General features: G+C 34.9%; 1 protein-coding gene across 4 annotated transcripts in view; it reads left to right on the forward strand.

Annotated features, from left to right (window-relative positions):
- Positions 1-17211, forward strand: part of LOC111147237 (PHD finger protein 14) — a 232980-nt gene that overhangs the window by 96362 nt on the left and 119407 nt on the right. For all 4 annotated transcript variants that reach the window (XR_002640604.1, XR_002640605.1, XM_022503156.1 and 1 more), the window contains one exon: positions 187-355. Coding sequence is in view for 2 of the 4 variants with exons in the window: in XM_022503156.1 (XP_022358864.1) it covers positions 187-355 (169 nt within the window). In the remaining 2 variants the exon portion in view is untranslated. The remainder of the gene's footprint in view (positions 1-186; positions 356-17211) is intronic.

Here is a 17211-nt window from a genome sequence, read left to right on the forward strand (position 1 = left end):
ATTGTATGTGTTTATGATACTTACAGGGATACAGGAATTGCTTTATATATTTACTCTTGTCATTCTTACAGGAGTGTATATTTTTATATATTCTTCACATGTACCTGAATTTTTATTAATAGAAACCATAACTAATACTAGAAAATAAAAATAAATATATGAACTTACATTTTTTTCTTTATGTAGGCAGTGTTCAGAATGTGACCAGGCAGGGAGCAGTGACATGGAAGCAGACATGGCCATGGAAACCTTACCAGATGGGACCAAACGATCAAGGAGGCAGATTAAGGAACCAGTGAAATTTGTTCCACAGGATATGCCTCCAGAACCCAAGAAGATTCCAGTAAGAAACACGGTAATTTTTTACCTGTTTATCATAATCATCACAGAAATCTGAGGTCAGAATTTAAGAGGTGAAAAAGACAAAGGGTGAACATATACTCAGGAGTCAAAGAAAGAAACCATCGTATTGCTGTTGGTCATTCTTAAGAGTTTATTGTTACAATCATGAAATATACCATACATACGTGAGAATTTATGGTTTATGAATTCAACTTAAAGCATAATAATAATGAATGCCCAAGGTATCCACCAGCCTGCTTCAAAAATCAGACATTACGAAAGGCTTTGATGTCCCCTGTGAATCCTTGGTAATTACATTCTCATCTGTCTGGCACAGGGGTTACCTCTGTTCTCAACTTTATATTTCTCATTCTCTTCTTTTTTTAATAATGAATCTCCAAATGTGTGTATTCATAAGTAATACATAGTTTTGCAAGTTTTGAATTTTGTATGAATGGAGTTTTTCCTTTTGTTATTTGCTACTTTAATCCAATGAATTGATTCATAAATATCTCAGTATTTATATAACCACAATAAATAAGTGATTTCTTTCACAATAAATAAGTGATTTATCTCTCCTTTTGTTTAATTTTTTAATTGTTCCTAGTATCTTCTTAGTTATACTTTTTATTTTAGTACATATATTACATTTTTGGATATTCTGTCCTTAAATTTCTTATAATAATTCTTTCGTTAGTTTTTATTTTTCCTGCCATTACTGATCAAAGTGTACTTCATTTCACAATAGTCCTATTACTCTATCAAAATTTTAAATAAAATTTAACTTTGTGTTGTAGGGAATTCATGACATATATCCTAAGCTTTAATTTCTCATTCAAAATAATATATCACTAAATAAAACTGCTAAAATGATCATTTGTTCTACAACTTTCTATGAATCTTTTTTGTGGGATATGTGAATTGTTATTCTATTAAATAATTTTATTTTTAAATTCAGACTTTATAGTATGATTGAGTATATATAGCACTTTTATTTTCTTTTGAAGGACTGTCTCTATAGAGTTGTCTCTAAGAACCATCAAAAATATAAAATTTTCATGGCTGCCATAGATTGAAGTCCTTTTTTTATTGAACATATTTTCTTCCCCCTGCTATTACTTTCTCATCTTTTATACTTTATATCTTTATGTTTAAGAGTAACATCATGGTGGTAGTAAAGAAGCAAAAGAGGGATGGAAGGGATTTACATGTTGGAGTATTTGTGTAAATCCTGGTATGTTACTACTATTAATTTAACTTCTGTTTATCCATGCTACTAATAAATCCAGCATCCTATTATTTTCTCTTTCTTCCTACTATTCGATCATTGGCTATTTTACTTCATTACGTTCTTCAAAGGCTAGTAGGTCAGAAGAGGACATGAGGGATTAGCCTACCTTTACCTAAAATTGTTTAATAATAATAATACCTAACATTTATTGAGGACTCATCACATGCCAGACACTGTACTAATCCTCTGTACTAATCTGACCCACTCCCCCTTTTAAAAAATTAGTTAGTATATGACTGTTATAACTTAACCTATTTTACTCAAAATGAAACTGAGACACAGAAAGCTTGAGTAACCTACCATGATCTTACAAATAGTAGGCAGAATAGGACTTAAACTCAGCCTGAATTAATACCCTGTGGGTTTTGTTTATTTTTTAAAGGTCTGTAGAAGAAATTTAAGTGAGGTTCAAATGAAGTTATAAAACATTTTGGTTTTTAGGTAGCATGGCTAGGAATGTGATACCAGTACGTTCATGTGTCTTTCTTTAGCATAGTGTTATCTATCGTAAGACAGTTACATATCCACTTACTAACTTGTGTACCTGAGTTTGTTCACATTAAATACAAGATCCAACACTCTTTTTCTTTGCACTTTCTGTTAAGTGTGAAGTGTTCCCCCCCCCAAGCTTGTACAAGGGCATTGCTGCTTTCAAAAGTCACAGTGCAGTAGTGTAGAAGTTAATTAATAAAATGTTTGAAGGTTATTCTACCTTGAGGAAATTGATATTAAAAAAAATAGAAGCAGCAAATCTGTAAGCATACTGACAGAATGTGTGTATATATTAGCCACCAGCATATATTTATTTTGCTATTCTATGTTGGTTTGCTTTTTTCCTTCTAAATTGTGAATACTGTGAAACTTGCTGTAGAAAAAAAGAGTGCATGCTTTGGAATTGGCAGTGAAGATGGAGAAGTATATAGTGGTTTTTGTTTCCTAACTAGTTACTCCAAATCTACGTGAAACATTTGGCTTATTGTATCTCAGCTTTTTTTATTAGGCAACAAATATCTTTTTGATTTGTTCATTTGATTTGATCAGTGTTAAGAGAGATGGGCCCATGGACTCAATTTTTATGCTTGAGTGCCTGCTTTGTGCCAAATAAGGCTGCTATTAGAAGAATGGCATCCACTTTTTCCTGCTGACAGGCAGTTTCCATTTATCATAGCTGGAGAGTGCAATGGGGAATAGAACACTTTGGCAAGCCTTACTATATTTTTACTATTTAGATGCTGAGGAAATTCATTTTTCACTTTATTCTACTCTGATTTCCTTAATAAGGATTTATAGAACTCTGAATGACTATAGCACATTTTGAGACAGTAGATCCGGTAAGATATAGATGCTTTTCAAAGTAAGTAGTTCCAGTATTACTTTTTCTTCCTAATTTTTTTCTACCCAAAGATGATAAAAGATTAGCCAGAAAAGTTACTTGAAATAAATGATAGCTTTAAAGAGTTAAAGGTGTTTAAAAATAATGGGCTAAAAGAGCTATTTTTGAGTTGTAAGAATGAAAATACTGTATTTCCAGAAAATATTCCTCATGTGCAAAGATGGAGATTCTCTCTGATCCATATTTTCATTTTTTTTATGTTATCTCATATTTAATTGTCTCATATTTAATTGTTAGGTTACTATTTTTAAAAAATTGATTCTGAAAGTTAGAATTATTTTTAAATTAAATTTTAACTATGAAAGTAACACTTTGAAAATATTAACTATGAAAGTGAATTTTTTTTGTTATAAGAAATTCAAAAGTATCATCTCCTTTGACTTTCCTCCCAACATTACCCTTCCCCAGCCCATGAATCTATGTTTATCATAAGGGTATATATTTTGTACTTAGAAATTTCTTTTGGTGTATCTGTCGAACAAAAAATAAGAAAAAAAGTGATCAGTGAGTTATATGAAAAAGTAATATGGGCATAGTTCAAGAAACATGGAAATAATGAAATATTATTAATAAATAAAAGAGGAATGATCTGGTTTTAGAAAATTCTTCACATATTGTTTCCTGCTCCAGGAATGTAACTTTGTAACATCATCTTAAATTGGCTCACAAATATCCCATCCTCAGTATTTCAGTCTCTCAGGAACCATATTCTCTATTTTATTATTGGTCACAAATAGAAGGACTAAGTCTAAGGAAAGAAAAGGATTGAAAAGCATTTTTTTTAAAAAGATTTTATTTATTTATTTGACAGAGAGAGATCACAAGTAGGCAGAGAGGCAGCAGAGAGAGAGGAGGAAGCAGGCTCCCTGCAGAGCAGAGAGCCCCATGTGGGGCTCAATGCCAGGACTCTGGGATCATGACCTGAGCCAAAGGCAGAGGCCTTAACCCACTGAGCCACCCAGGGTCCCCGAAAAGCGTATTTTTATTTAACCATTATCTGTTACTTACTTTGTATTTTATATTAATTGTCATTACTATGCTATGAAGTAGTTACAAATGTCATTGCCATTTTATAGTCGAGAAACTGAGGCAAAGTGTTTCAGTAACTTGCCCAAGGATATACAGCTTCTAAATGCTATGTATAGCCAGGAATCAAACTAAGGTAGCTTCTGAGGTGAAACTTTTAAGTGCATCATTATGCTGCTTTTCCATGTGGGATTACAGGGATTGTTCCCAGCACTTGTCCTTGGGCCAGAATCACAGGCTTCTGTGCTTTCAGCAACTTAGTGGCTAAAGGTGTGGTCAGGAAAATGGAATTCGCTCTGTGGGGAGTTAAGGACTTATACTACTGTTGGCATAGATGAGGGTGTGGATGTCAAGAAAACTTTTACCATATGTCAGAGCGGTTCTGCTGAACATGAGAAAAATTGTAAATGATATATCTATCCTGAAGCACTGAGTAGGTGGTGGGAACTGACTCCAGATCAAAGAATTTGACAGTGATGATCTCAGCCCAGAGAACACTGTTGAGTGGGTAGAAAAATGAGAATTTGTGGGAAGTTTGGAAAGCCTGCGGGGACCATGAAGTGGGAGCTAGTGGAAAGGTCTAGAAGGCTAAAGCCTATGCAAAAGCCAAGCATCTGACTCTTATGACCCCCTGAGTAAAATGGCCTTTACTTAAATGTTTCAGAACTAATGTTACTGATAGGGAACTGTAGACAGAAGATAAGAGGGAGGCCTTTGGGAAATTAATTAATTAATTAAATTTAATTTTAATTTCAATAACTCTTCTACTTACTCAGAAATACCTTATTTATGGATATGAAATTTAATTTTAATTTCAATAACTCTTCTACTTACTCAGAAATACCTTCTTTATGGATATGACTTACAATTATGGTTTAGAAACTATCCATTAAAATGTACTGATATTTTCCTAAGAAATTTTCTTTGTATTATTATTCCCTTTAAAAAGTAGAAGATGGTACAAAATCAACTTGTATGTTTTAGATAGCATCAAAACCTGTAAGACAGCATAGTGTGTGGTGGAAGTACCTGGACTAACACATGGTAGATTTGATTTGTAGTTCATACTCTGCCGATAACCATGTATGTGCCCTTGGATAAGTACTTAACCTTGTTTATACTCAGTATCCTCATTTATAAAATAAATTAGATAATCTGGGGCACCTGGGTGGCTCAGTGGGTTGAGCCTCTGCCTTTGGTTTGGGTCATGATCTCAGGTCCTGGGATCAAGACCCACATCGGGCTCTCTGCTCAGCAGGCGGCCTGCTTCCCCCCCTCTCACCTACTTGTGATCTCTCTCTGTGTGTCTAGTAAATAAATAAAATCTTAAAAAAAAATAAATTAGGTAATCTGCAGTCTTTTCTGGAACTAAAAGTCTCTTCTGAATTTACATTTGCATTTATTATTTTATCCTTAACACTTTTGGTGGTGCCTGGGTGGCTCAGTGGGTTAAGCCTCTGCCTTTGGCTCAGGTCACGATCTCAGGGTCCTAGAATTGAGCCCTTTATCAGGATCCCTGCTCAGTCGGGAATCGGCTTCTCCCTCTCTCTCCCTCCACCTCCACCCTCCACCCCTGCCTCACTCAGATTCTCTTTCTCATGCTCTCTCTCTCTCAAATAAATAAAACCTTAAAAACTAAAACCCACTATTGATTAGAGGTTATAGTACAAACAATGTTATTAAAAGAATCTAGGAATAGTAATACTTTGTAATTAGGCTTCATGACGTGTAATAAAAATTGCTCTATTTTTAAAGACCATATTTGTTGATAATCTTATGTTTTCCCTTTCTGGCCATTATCTTTATTATAATTAGTGTTCTTCTAAAAAAATTTTACGAATGCTTCCAGGAGACATTTTTCAACAAATGAGCTACCAGATGTGTATATTGTATATTGTCTTGTTTCCACGATTTTATTTTTTTGAAATTGTCCTTTTACTTACTTTTCAAAGTGACATTTGATTGTTTTACTTAGCCAATTTCATACTGACTTCTTTATGATAATGACTTCCCAAAGACGAAATATTGATTAACAATAATAGAAACATGCTTTCTCAGTTTAAGAACACTTTTTACTGTATTATTGTTGTAAGGCTGAGTAGGCAGGGGTGAGGCAGATGCCAAAAGAAACCATACACTGAGACCATATCCCACTAATTAAATTTAAAGGATTCTCATTGATTCAGTTTATTTATTTATTTATTTAAATTTTATTTATTATTTGACAGAGAGAGAGAGATCACAAGTAGGCAGAGAGGCAGGCGGAGAGAGAGGGGAAAGCAGGCTCCCCGCTGAGCAGAGAGCCCGATGTGGGGCTCGATCCCAGGACCCTGAGATCATGACCTGAGCCGGAGGCAGAGGCTTAACCCACTGAGCCACCCAGGCACCCCGATTCAGTTTATTTTTAAAGGAAGGCATGAATAGAGTTTTAAAAATAACTTCCTTTGCTTAACGTTGTTTTTCAACTTTTTTAGTCTCCTTGAATCTGAAAGCAACTCTTCATAGAACATTCACCTTCTTTGTAAATCAACCTCTCTTTCCTTTTCTTTTCTTTTTTCTTTTCTTTCTTTTCTTTTTCTTTCTTTCTATCTTTCCTTCTTTCTAAAATATACACAATTTTGGGGGCACCTGGGTGGCTCAGTGGGTTAAAGCCTCTGCCTTCGGCTCAGGTCATGGTCCCAGGGTCCTCAGATTGAGCCCCGCATTGAGCCCCACATCGGGCTCTCTGCTCAGCGGGGAGCCTGCTTCCTCCTCTCTCTCTCTGCCTGCCTTTCTGCTTACTTGTTATCTCTGCCTGTCAAATAAATAAACAAACTCTTAAAAAAAAATTTAAAATATACACAATTTTTGATATGGTTAGCCATGTCAAATAATTTCTTAAGTATTTCTTCCGGAGCCCTTTCTCCTCCAGCTCTAATCTTGAACTGGTTTTTCTTTGTCATCCTTGGACTTTGCTTCATCATCATCATGGGACTTCCTTTTCAACTTTCACAGGTGGAATTTTTTTCTTGCTTGCATTTAATTTTTTTTCATTTAGTCTCTTACCTGGATGGGACAACTTCTTCAATGATTTATTTAGTAAAGGTTAGTGAGAGGTAAATTTTTCAGATCTTACATGTCTAAAAATTATTTTTTAAAAAATATTTATTTATTTGACAGAGAAAGAGATCACAGGTAGGCAGAGAGGAGGCGGTGGGCGGGGAGGGGGGGGGTGGTAGCAGGCCCCCCGCTGAGCAGAGAATCGACGGGCCCCGATCCCAGGACCCCTGGACCAGGACCTGGGCCGAAGACAGAGGCTTAATCCACTGAGTCACCCAGGCACCCCTGTCCTCTGTCTTGAAATTCCTAGTATTTTCTTTTTTCTGAGTGTATTCAGTGGTATGATTCAGTACCTTGCTTGGTGTGGTACATTTTTATTCATTTCTGGGAGCTTAGTGAGTCCTTTCTATCTAGAAACTTATGTATTGTAGTTCTGAGAAATTAATATTTGTTATTTCTTTGATAATTTTTATTCTCTTTTCTCTTTTTCTGGAACTTCTGCTAATTGTATTTTGGTGCTGCTAGATTAGTTCTCTAATATTTTTTTGTCTTTTTTTTTAAGGTTTTATTTATTTATGTCAAATAGAGAGAACATAAGCAGAGGGAGCAGCAGGCAGAGCAGGCAGAAGGAGAAACAGGCTCCCTGCTCAGCAAGGAGCCCGATGTGGAACTTGATTCCAAGACCCCGGAATCATGACCTGAGCCGAAGGCAGACGCTTAACCCATTAAGCCACCTAGGCGCCCTTCTAATATTTTCGTTATTTTTCTTCCTTCCTTCCTTCCCCTCTCTCTCTCTCTATCTCTTTCTCTTTTTCATTTTTATTTCTGTGAGGTTTTTCTCAACTTTATATTCCAACTCTTACTGAATTTCTGATTTGGGGATGCATGTGTATTTTCTTTTTTTTTTTTTTTAAAAGATTTATTTATTTGAAATGGACAGAAATCACAAGTAGGCAGAGAGGCAGGCAGAGAGAGAGAGGGAGAAGCACACTCCCCGCTGAGCAGAGAGCCCTATGCGGGCCTCGATCCCAGGACCCTGAGATCATGACCTGAGCCGAAGGCAGAGGCTTAACCCACTGAGCCACCCAGGTGCCCGAGTGCATGTGTATTTTCATTGTTCTTTTTTTCTTTTAGTAACAGCTTTTTTTTTTTTTTTTTCATGATGACAAGAAACGTCTTTTGCCTCTTCAGTAATAATCACTTCTCAGTTGTTCTTTTTAATCCTCCATTGTCTTTGTTTCCTTGGGTTTCCTAATTCTGTTCGTGTTTATCCCTTTCATGTTGACGCTTTTAGATGACTGGGGATCCTTAGATGTCCACTCACATATATATTTAATAGTAATTAAATTTATGTGGGGCTGTTTTTTTTCATAGAGATGGTTTTATGATTGGGGACTTTGTCTTTGAGAACATCTTAAATGTCAGTATCTATAGTTTTTTTCCCCACATCAATTCATTAGAAGTACTCTCTCATCTCCTAAGTGGTAGGTATAATTTTGACTGCCAGACTCCTGGACAGGTGAGGAGAAGGGGGCTAAAGATCTCATAGTTCAGAAAGCAGAATTCCATGTAAACTTTCTGGTTTCTCTTTGCTACATCACTGCTCCCTTCTCTGTGCCTGATAATCCATTGTCAGCGTTTGGTTATTTTTCTCCAGAGGATAGGCCTCCTGTGTCTGGTGGGAGAGGAGTAATCTCTTGACATTTTAAGGAAGGAGTGGAATCCCTTATATCTTTATGTTAGTGAAATTTAACCCAAAGTAGCATTTTATTTCCTACCTATATGGTGATTTTCACAGTGTGGTAAGTGGAATAATGGCCCTCCACAAAGATGTCCATGTCCTAACCCTCAGAACCTGTAAATATGTTCTCTTACATAGCAAAAGGAATTTTGCAGGTATGACTAAAGTTATAGACCTTGAGGTGGAAGGTTAACCAGAGTTATCCATGTGGGCCTAGTCTAATCACATAAGTACTCAAAGAAGAGAACCTTTCCTGGCTGTAAGTAAGAGGGACATGTGACTACAGACAATGGGTTAGAAAGATGCAGCATTGGCTTCCTTGGAAAATGGAAGGAAGGGGACCACGAGAAAGCAATGTTGGCACCCTCTAGAAGATAGAAAAGGCAAGTAAACTGATTCTTTCTTTAGAGCCCCCTTAAAGAAATGCAGCCCTGCCAGCACCTTAATTTTAACCCAGTGACACCCATGTCAGAACTGTAAGATAGTGATTTGTTTTGTTTTAAGCCACTGAGTTTATGGTAATTTGTTAACAGCAGTAATAGAAACTAATATAGAGTAATTTGTACATTTCTTTTCACATTTAAAATAAAAATGGGACAATGATTTATAATACTTTATTTTTTTACTTGAAGCCACGCATGTTGGAAACGTATGGCATATTCCTTCATATTTTTGGAGTATTCCAGTGGTACAGTAGTTTATTCATACACAAATGTTTTATATCAATAAATTGTGTAAAATACTCAGTGGGGGTGAGTTTTATAGTGATTAATAGTTTTTTTTTAACACTGATTGATGTTGAAATAATTTTGAAAGGCATTTTAGTTCTATTTAAGTGTAAGTTAAATATAGAAACTAATCATTTATGTGGTAATGGAAAATTGGTTCATTTTTCTTTAAAGTTTGCTATAATTAAAATTAACTTGATCAGCTTAATGGCTGATGATTTTTTATAACAGCTTTATTGAGATATAACATACCATGTAATTCACTCATTTAAAGTTGTATAATATAGTGGTTTTTAGTAAATTCATAGGGTTGTATAGCCATTACCACAGCTGCTTTTAGAACATTTTTATTGCTGTGCCCTGCCCCAAATTCCCAACAAAATCCCTATACCCAGCAGCAGTGACTCCATTCTCCCCTCTCCCAGCCTCAGGCCATGGCAACTACTAATTTACTTTCTATCACTGTATATTTGCCTGTTTTGGACATACCATAATGGAATAATATGGTGGTGCCTGGGTGGTTCAGTCAGTTAAGCATCTTCTTTCAGGTCAGGTCATTATCTCAGGGTTCTGGGATCCAGCCCCACATCCGGCTCTCCACTCAGCGGGAAGTCTACTTCTCCCTCTCCCTCTGTGCATATGTACACTCTTTCTCTCTCAAATAAATAAGTAAAATATTTTAAAAAATGGAATAATATGTGATGTTTTTTGACTGGAATTTTTTTACCTAGCATAATATTTTCAGGATTTATTCATATTATGGCATTTATCAGTACTTCATTTCTTCTGATATTTTTTTACCTAGCATAATATTTTCAGGATTTATTCATATTGTTGCATTTATCAGTACTTCATTTCTTCTGATATTTGTATTTCATTTCTTCTGATACTCCATTTTATGGCTATACCAGATCTTAAAATTCATCCATTCATCTGTCACATGATGGACATTTGTGGGCTTGTTTTGTTTTTTGTTTTTTTTCACTTTATGGCTGTTACAAATCATGCTGCTGTGGATATTCATGTACAAGCTTTTGTGTGAATGTGAGTTTTTCACTTATCTTGGTTGTATACCTAGGAGTGGAATTGCTGGGTCTTGTGATAACTCTAATTTTAGCATTTGAGAAACTGCTAGACTGTTTTTTAAACTGGCCATATAATTTTCTGTTCTCACCAGCAGTGTGTGAGGACCCAAGTTTTTCTAAATACTCACCAACATTTGTTATTACCTGTCCTTCTGATACAGTAATCCTAGTGGGTGTAAAGTAGTATCTCATTTTGATTGATTTGTATTTCTTCACTGACTAATGACTCTGACTATATTTTAAAAAGAAAAAAAAAAACGATGCAGCTCCTTTTCCCACTCTTTTATGTGTGCCATGTAACAGTGCTAAAGTGATGCTTCTAGTTGGACTGTTAAACAAATGAAAAATGACTGAGATTACACATCTGTTGGTAAAGCTTTAAGTAATCCTCTATTATTATTGCCCACATCCTTAATTTTAGTTTGTATGAGCTAAGCAAGAAAAACCTAATGTGATAATATGATGAAATTCCAGAAAGGTACTCTAGGGAATAATTGAAAGATTATTGCTGGGGTGCCTGGGTGGCTCAGTCATTAAGCATCTGCCTTTGGCTCAAGTCATGATCCCAGGGCCCTGGAAGGGAGCCCACATAGGGCTTCCTGCTCAGTGGGGAATCTCCTCCCTCCCCTTGCTCATGTATGTGCTCTCTCTCTCTCTTCCTCTCTCTCCTTCCCTCCCTCTCAAAATCTTAAAAAAAAAAATATTGCCATAGAACTATTTTCTTTCACTGTCCTTATCACAATTGGAATTAAATTTTTTGTATGTTGTTTTTTTAATCAATGAACAGATACCCTTTACATAATAGAGACCTGGCTATTTATTTTTAAATACTTAAACTTCTGTTACATGAATGCTAGGTTGAGTTCAGACAGTAAAACTGGACCAACAATTAGAATTGTCTTACTATGAAACATGCTGCCTGATTCTGTGGAATAGTTGAAGTCATCAGGAATATTTTATGAAGGGTTTTCCAAATTGGGTAAAGAGAAGGGACTGTATGAACCAATACTTAATTTTAAGATGTATGTGAAATAACCGTGATTTAACCACAATTCCTTTGACCTCAGTATGTCATGGATCCTTCTTTATATTCCTAGTCTAATAGCCATCTTATTGTCACTATTATCGAGCAGTATAGTTACTCGCATACCTCTTGCCTTCACTTAAAATTCCAGTGTCTTACTTGTATCCTGTATTTAGTCATTTTAGTAATGCTTTTGCGATCATCCTTGATTCTTTCATCCTCTTGCCATTCTGAATTCCTTTTTTTTTCCATTCCTGCCCGAGAGTAGCCAGTTAAATGTGTTTTTTGAGAATTTTTGTTGCTGTTAGGCATTTTCTCTATACCCATCTTTAAGGTGAATTTTGAGTTTTATAGCCTTATTAATAGTATTAAAAATGACTTATGCCTAAATTTAAGAACACTTTTGATTGTAGTTGAGATTTTGAAAGATCTGAGTATTACATGATTTTATTTTTATGCTTTACCTTGGTTTGCACTTAACATATTTATAAATAATTATTAATGTAATTATTTGTTTGGTATCAGTGGACTCACAGACATGAACTCCCAGGTGGATAGGAACTGTCCTGTTTATTGCTATATGTCTGTTAACTTTCACAGGGTTTGGTTCACAGCAGGTACTTAGTATTTCACAGTTCTTTCCGTCTTTCATTGTGGCTATACATCTGAAGCTAGTATACTTTGGAAGAGTCTTTTTTCTAGCTCCTTATTGTTAGGAAGGGAATTGGTCCTTTTCACTTTATATATTCATCATATTTCATTGGCAAAACTATAGAATTACTTAAAGGCATCCCGGGATACTTTTGTGTAAATATCTTGTTATTTAGACATTTTCTCTGCATTATTTTTTCTTTGGAAACTTTTCACTTGCTTTTATGCAAGTAATTACTTTTGAAGAAAATATAAATTAGCTTACCTGTGTCCCTTTTGAAGTTACTTTAAAATTGATGTTTGTACTTTTTGGCATATTTTCTAATGACTTTAATGTAACTTGAAAGCTTTCAGATTTTCTTTTCGTTTTCTTTACACTTTGTTATCTAGTGACTTTTCATCTTTTATACAAGTGCCAAAGGACTTATTGGAACCTATCTTCTCGTAGTCTTTTATACACATGCATCATCTTCTACTCTCTTTGAAGTTGTACATATTTTTTCCTATCTCATACATTTTATTTTGTGTTACAGATCTCCTTTTTTGGTAAATAAATGTAATAAAAAGTCAAAATACCTTTTAGCAGCTTTGACTAAAACCATATTGTCTTTTCAGGATGCACCTGTTGTTATAGATCATTACTTTGAAAAAACGCTTAAACACGTGGTTAAACTGTTTTCCATCTAACTTAACAGTATTAAGTCAATAGCCTGTTCCAAGTGGCATTCTTAATTTGAGAGATAATCAAATATCCTAAGAGTTTACTTCCATTACATTTGTTTGTAAACTAATTTTACACATGCAAAATTGAGGCCTGTTTAACAAAGTCAGAACCTAAGTCCTCTGAGACTTCAAGAAACTAGAGTATGTTTTGTGTGTATGTGTATGTCTGTGTGTATGTATAATTTTTGGTTCTAGTTTAGGGAAAACATAGAAATGTTTGTACTCAGCCCTATTGAAATGACTAAAGGTTACTGTGCATTGTTTCTTAACTTACTTGTTATCTTTATACTTTTTAAATTAAATTATTGCAGTTCTGGGAAGAAAGTTATACATGGAGGCTTTAGATATCAGAGTCTGTTATTAGACTCTGTTATTAGACTCAGGGTGACCTCTGAGGTACTAAACAGATTATGTAACCTCTGTTTGTTATAGATCCTTAAAAGAAACCCTGGCAAAAATTTTTGTGGTGAACTTGACTATATTTAACTCACTTTGGCTCACTTAGAAGAGATTTACTATGGGTATCCTTAACTCAAATAATCCTATTCAGAGCCTAAAGGCTCCTGCTGTGCCTTTGCCTCTTGGAAATCTGTCATTTTATTTACTTCCTGGAGTGTGGAATAAGGAAAACAGAATAGGCAGAGCTTCAGGATTTTACGTATTTTGAATATACCATTATTTGTGAGAAGGGTTTTATAGGAATATTTATTAATATGTAAAATGTATAATTTGTTTTTTACTTTTAGGCTTGTGGTTATTTTAATTTAGAGTGTTAAGAAAAGTTGGTCATGATTTTATTCTTCAGCGTATTTTCCTAACCCTGTTAATATAAATTAAATTAGATAAAAAATAAACTCTACAGCCAGTTGACAAGAAAGGAAAGCACTCTCTTTTGGTGATCACCATTCCATCTGTTATATGCCAGTAGCCAATAGAAACAGATGGTGCTTTATTCACACCTTGTTTATATGTATAACATTTTATTTTAAATATTTTATGAGCTTTAATATATGATTGTGTTCAATATATTTTTTAATAATTGGAAAACATATACTTGTTTTTTTTTAAGGAATTTTATGTTATATAACATTGAAAAATTAAAAATAAGTTATACTGTAGGATTTTTGTGTAACTGCCACACAGCTGTTGGCATTTATTCCTCGGCATAAATCTGAATTTTAGCTTCATAGGTTTTCAAGGTTTGACCTAATTGTCCTAATTAACATTGAATTTGGAATTCTATTCATGAGCATTTTGTCTTTTTTTTGTATAGAAATTACACAGGGAGGCATTCTGTGTTTCTGCTAACCACATATAGTTTATTTATTAACTGTCATAAAAAAGATCGATTTTAAATTTAGAGAAAACAATACACAGTGAATATGTGAAACCCATCTTAGTGATATCAAAGATGTTGAGGCACTGTTTTTTAGTTTTAAATTTAGTTCATTTGTCAAATGAATCATTCTAACCTTGGGAAAATCATCATGCATCTAACATTAAAATAACCCCAGCACTAAAGAATTAATTAAAATTTGTTACAGGTTTTCTAGTCCAAATGAGTGAAGTTATTGAAACATTTAATTATTTGTTTCAGATGAATAAACTATTGAAATGATGCTTAGTAGCTAAAAATACTTATTCCTTTTTAAGTTATATATATATTGTCTGTAATACCATGCTACTCTCTTTGTGGTTATTTTATGACCTTCTGTTTTCAAGAAAATCTACCATAGGCAGATAAAGAGCCAGGTGATCTATGCAACTCAGGATGTCCTTATTCCTTAGGCAAATAAAATTCTTACAAAATAACAACACAGAAAAACAATAGAAATACATCAAGTTTTGGAGTGAGTTTCAAACTTTCATTTACTCTTAATACCTTGATAATTACAAAATAAAGCACAACATGCAATTGAACCCTCAGTCATTTGGAACTTTGAGGTAATACATCTGTGTTAAGTTCTAAAGCATATACTTGATAAATGAATTCTTCCTTTTTCCACATGCTATTTTTACCTGGCTACTTGCTTGCTTGCTTGCTTTTTCTTTCTTTCTTTATTTTTTGCTCCTAAAATAGTGTCAGCCTCATGTATATCATGAAATGACCACCCACTTATGAATACTTCTATATATCTAAGATGGGGCAGGCTTTTGGATAATTGAAATTTGTTGGATTAGCCAAACATGTTTTTGTTATTCCTTTTTGCATCATTTCTCCATCCTTTAATTCCTCTTAACATTTTCTGATTCTTTCAGGGACACCATGTTTAAGATATCTTGTCTCTTGTGATTGTAGGCAGTCATGAATCTTACACTTAAAGCTGCTGCCACTTTATTAAAGGTAGGGAAAAAGAAAAAGAAAGAAAGAAAGAGAGAGAGAGAAAGAAAGAAAGGAAAGAAAGAAAGAAAAGAAAGAAAGAAAGAAAGAAAAAAAGAAAGAAAGAAAGAAAGAAAGAAAGAAAGAAAACAAACCCAGAACTGTCAGTATTTTCCTGTTTGGAGGACTTGGTATTTATGAAAAGTTGTGTTTGGATTAAAGCCTGTTTTCTCTTTACTTTTTCTTTTCTTTTCTCTTCTCTTCTCTTCTTTTCTTCCTTCCCTCCTTCTCCCTCCCTCCCTCCTTTGCTCCCTCCCTCCCTTCTTTCTCTTTCTTCCTTTCCTTTCCTTTAATATTACTGATGTGATAAGTGCCAAAGAAGAAGCTTGCTGTAATTTACTTTAGTAATGGATCATGTTAGTCATTGTACTATATAGAGTACCAAATTGGGTGGAATATAGTGTCAGTTTAAGGTATTGAGGACTCCTCTTTATGGGTAAAAGTCTCTACTTGTTTCAAAATAGATGAATTCTTCCTTTAGACATCACAGTGTTATAGTTCATTTACGTATTCAAATCAGAATAAGAGATTTGCCTTCTCATAATAATTTTACTCATTTCTGCTTGGATTATACTATTAACCTTGGATTTGGCAGGCAAGAAAAGTCACTGAAATCAGAGTCGAGATACCTGGGTTTGCAGTTTACTTCTGTCAGTTACCAGCTGTGTGATAATCAGGTCACTTCCTTGGGCTGCTTTTTCAGAGCTCTGAGGTGCAATAATTTCATATTGCTTGTAACACCTCTGTTTTTCTGGCTGGAAGTTGTTTAGTTCTTTAAAATTACCACAGGAATACATCAGTGATTACATTTGATAATAAGTGTACTTAATTTAAAGTTACTATTTTATATATTATAAATATATTCACTTTAAAAATAGCACTTTAGGGACACCTGGGTGGCTCAGTTGGTTAAGCGGCTGCCTTCGGCTCAGGTATGATTGCAGCGTCCTGGGATCGAGTCCCACGTCGGGATCCTTGCTCGGCAGGGAGCCTGCTTCTCCCTCTGCCTCTGCCTGCTGCTCTGTCTGCCTATGCTCTCTCTCTCTCTCTCTTTGACAAATAAATAAATAAAATCTTAAAAAAAATAGCACTTTAATAAGACATATAGATAGAAGAAATTTATAGAGAAATGTGACTACATCATTGTGTGATAGTATCACTTACTGGCATTATGCTCTGTGATACTAATAACAGTATGGATACTAAAAACTTCCAATAATGGAATCATACCAGAGGTTTAAAGGTTTAAAGTATTAATAAGAAATGCTCAGCGGGGAGCCTGCTTCCCCTCCCTCTCTCTGCCTACTTGTGATTGCTCTCTCTGTTAGGTAAATAAATAAAATCTTTAAAAAAAATTTAAAGAAATGGTAAATTATTGGGGGCACCTGAGTGGCTCAGTCAGTTAAGCAAGCTCAGGGTTGTGATTTCAGCTTAGGTCATGATCTCAGGGTTGTGAGATTGAGCCCCATGTCAAGCTACTTGCTGGGCATAGAGCTTTCTTAAGATTAAGATTTTCTCTCTGGGCACCTGGGTGGCTCAGTGGGTTAAGCCTCTGCCTTGGGCTCAGGTCATGATCTCAGGGTCCTGGGTTTTGAGCCCCACATCAGGCTCTCTCCTGGGCAGGGAGCCTGCTTCCCCCTTTCTCTCTCCCTGTCTTTCTGCCTACTTGTGATCTTTCTCTCTCTGTCAAATAAATTAATAAAATTAAAAAAAAAAAGTTTTTCTCTCTCCCTCTGCCCCTCCTTTCTCCTGTCTTTCTCTCTCCCTTCCCTCCCCCAATTATTTCAT

Source organism: Enhydra lutris, unplaced genomic scaffold, assembly GCF_002288905.1.
Source record: "Enhydra lutris kenyoni isolate GAN:26980312 unplaced genomic scaffold, ASM228890v2 scaffoldscaffold16, whole genome shotgun sequence".
NCBI lineage: Eukaryota > Metazoa > Chordata > Mammalia > Carnivora > Mustelidae > Enhydra > Enhydra lutris.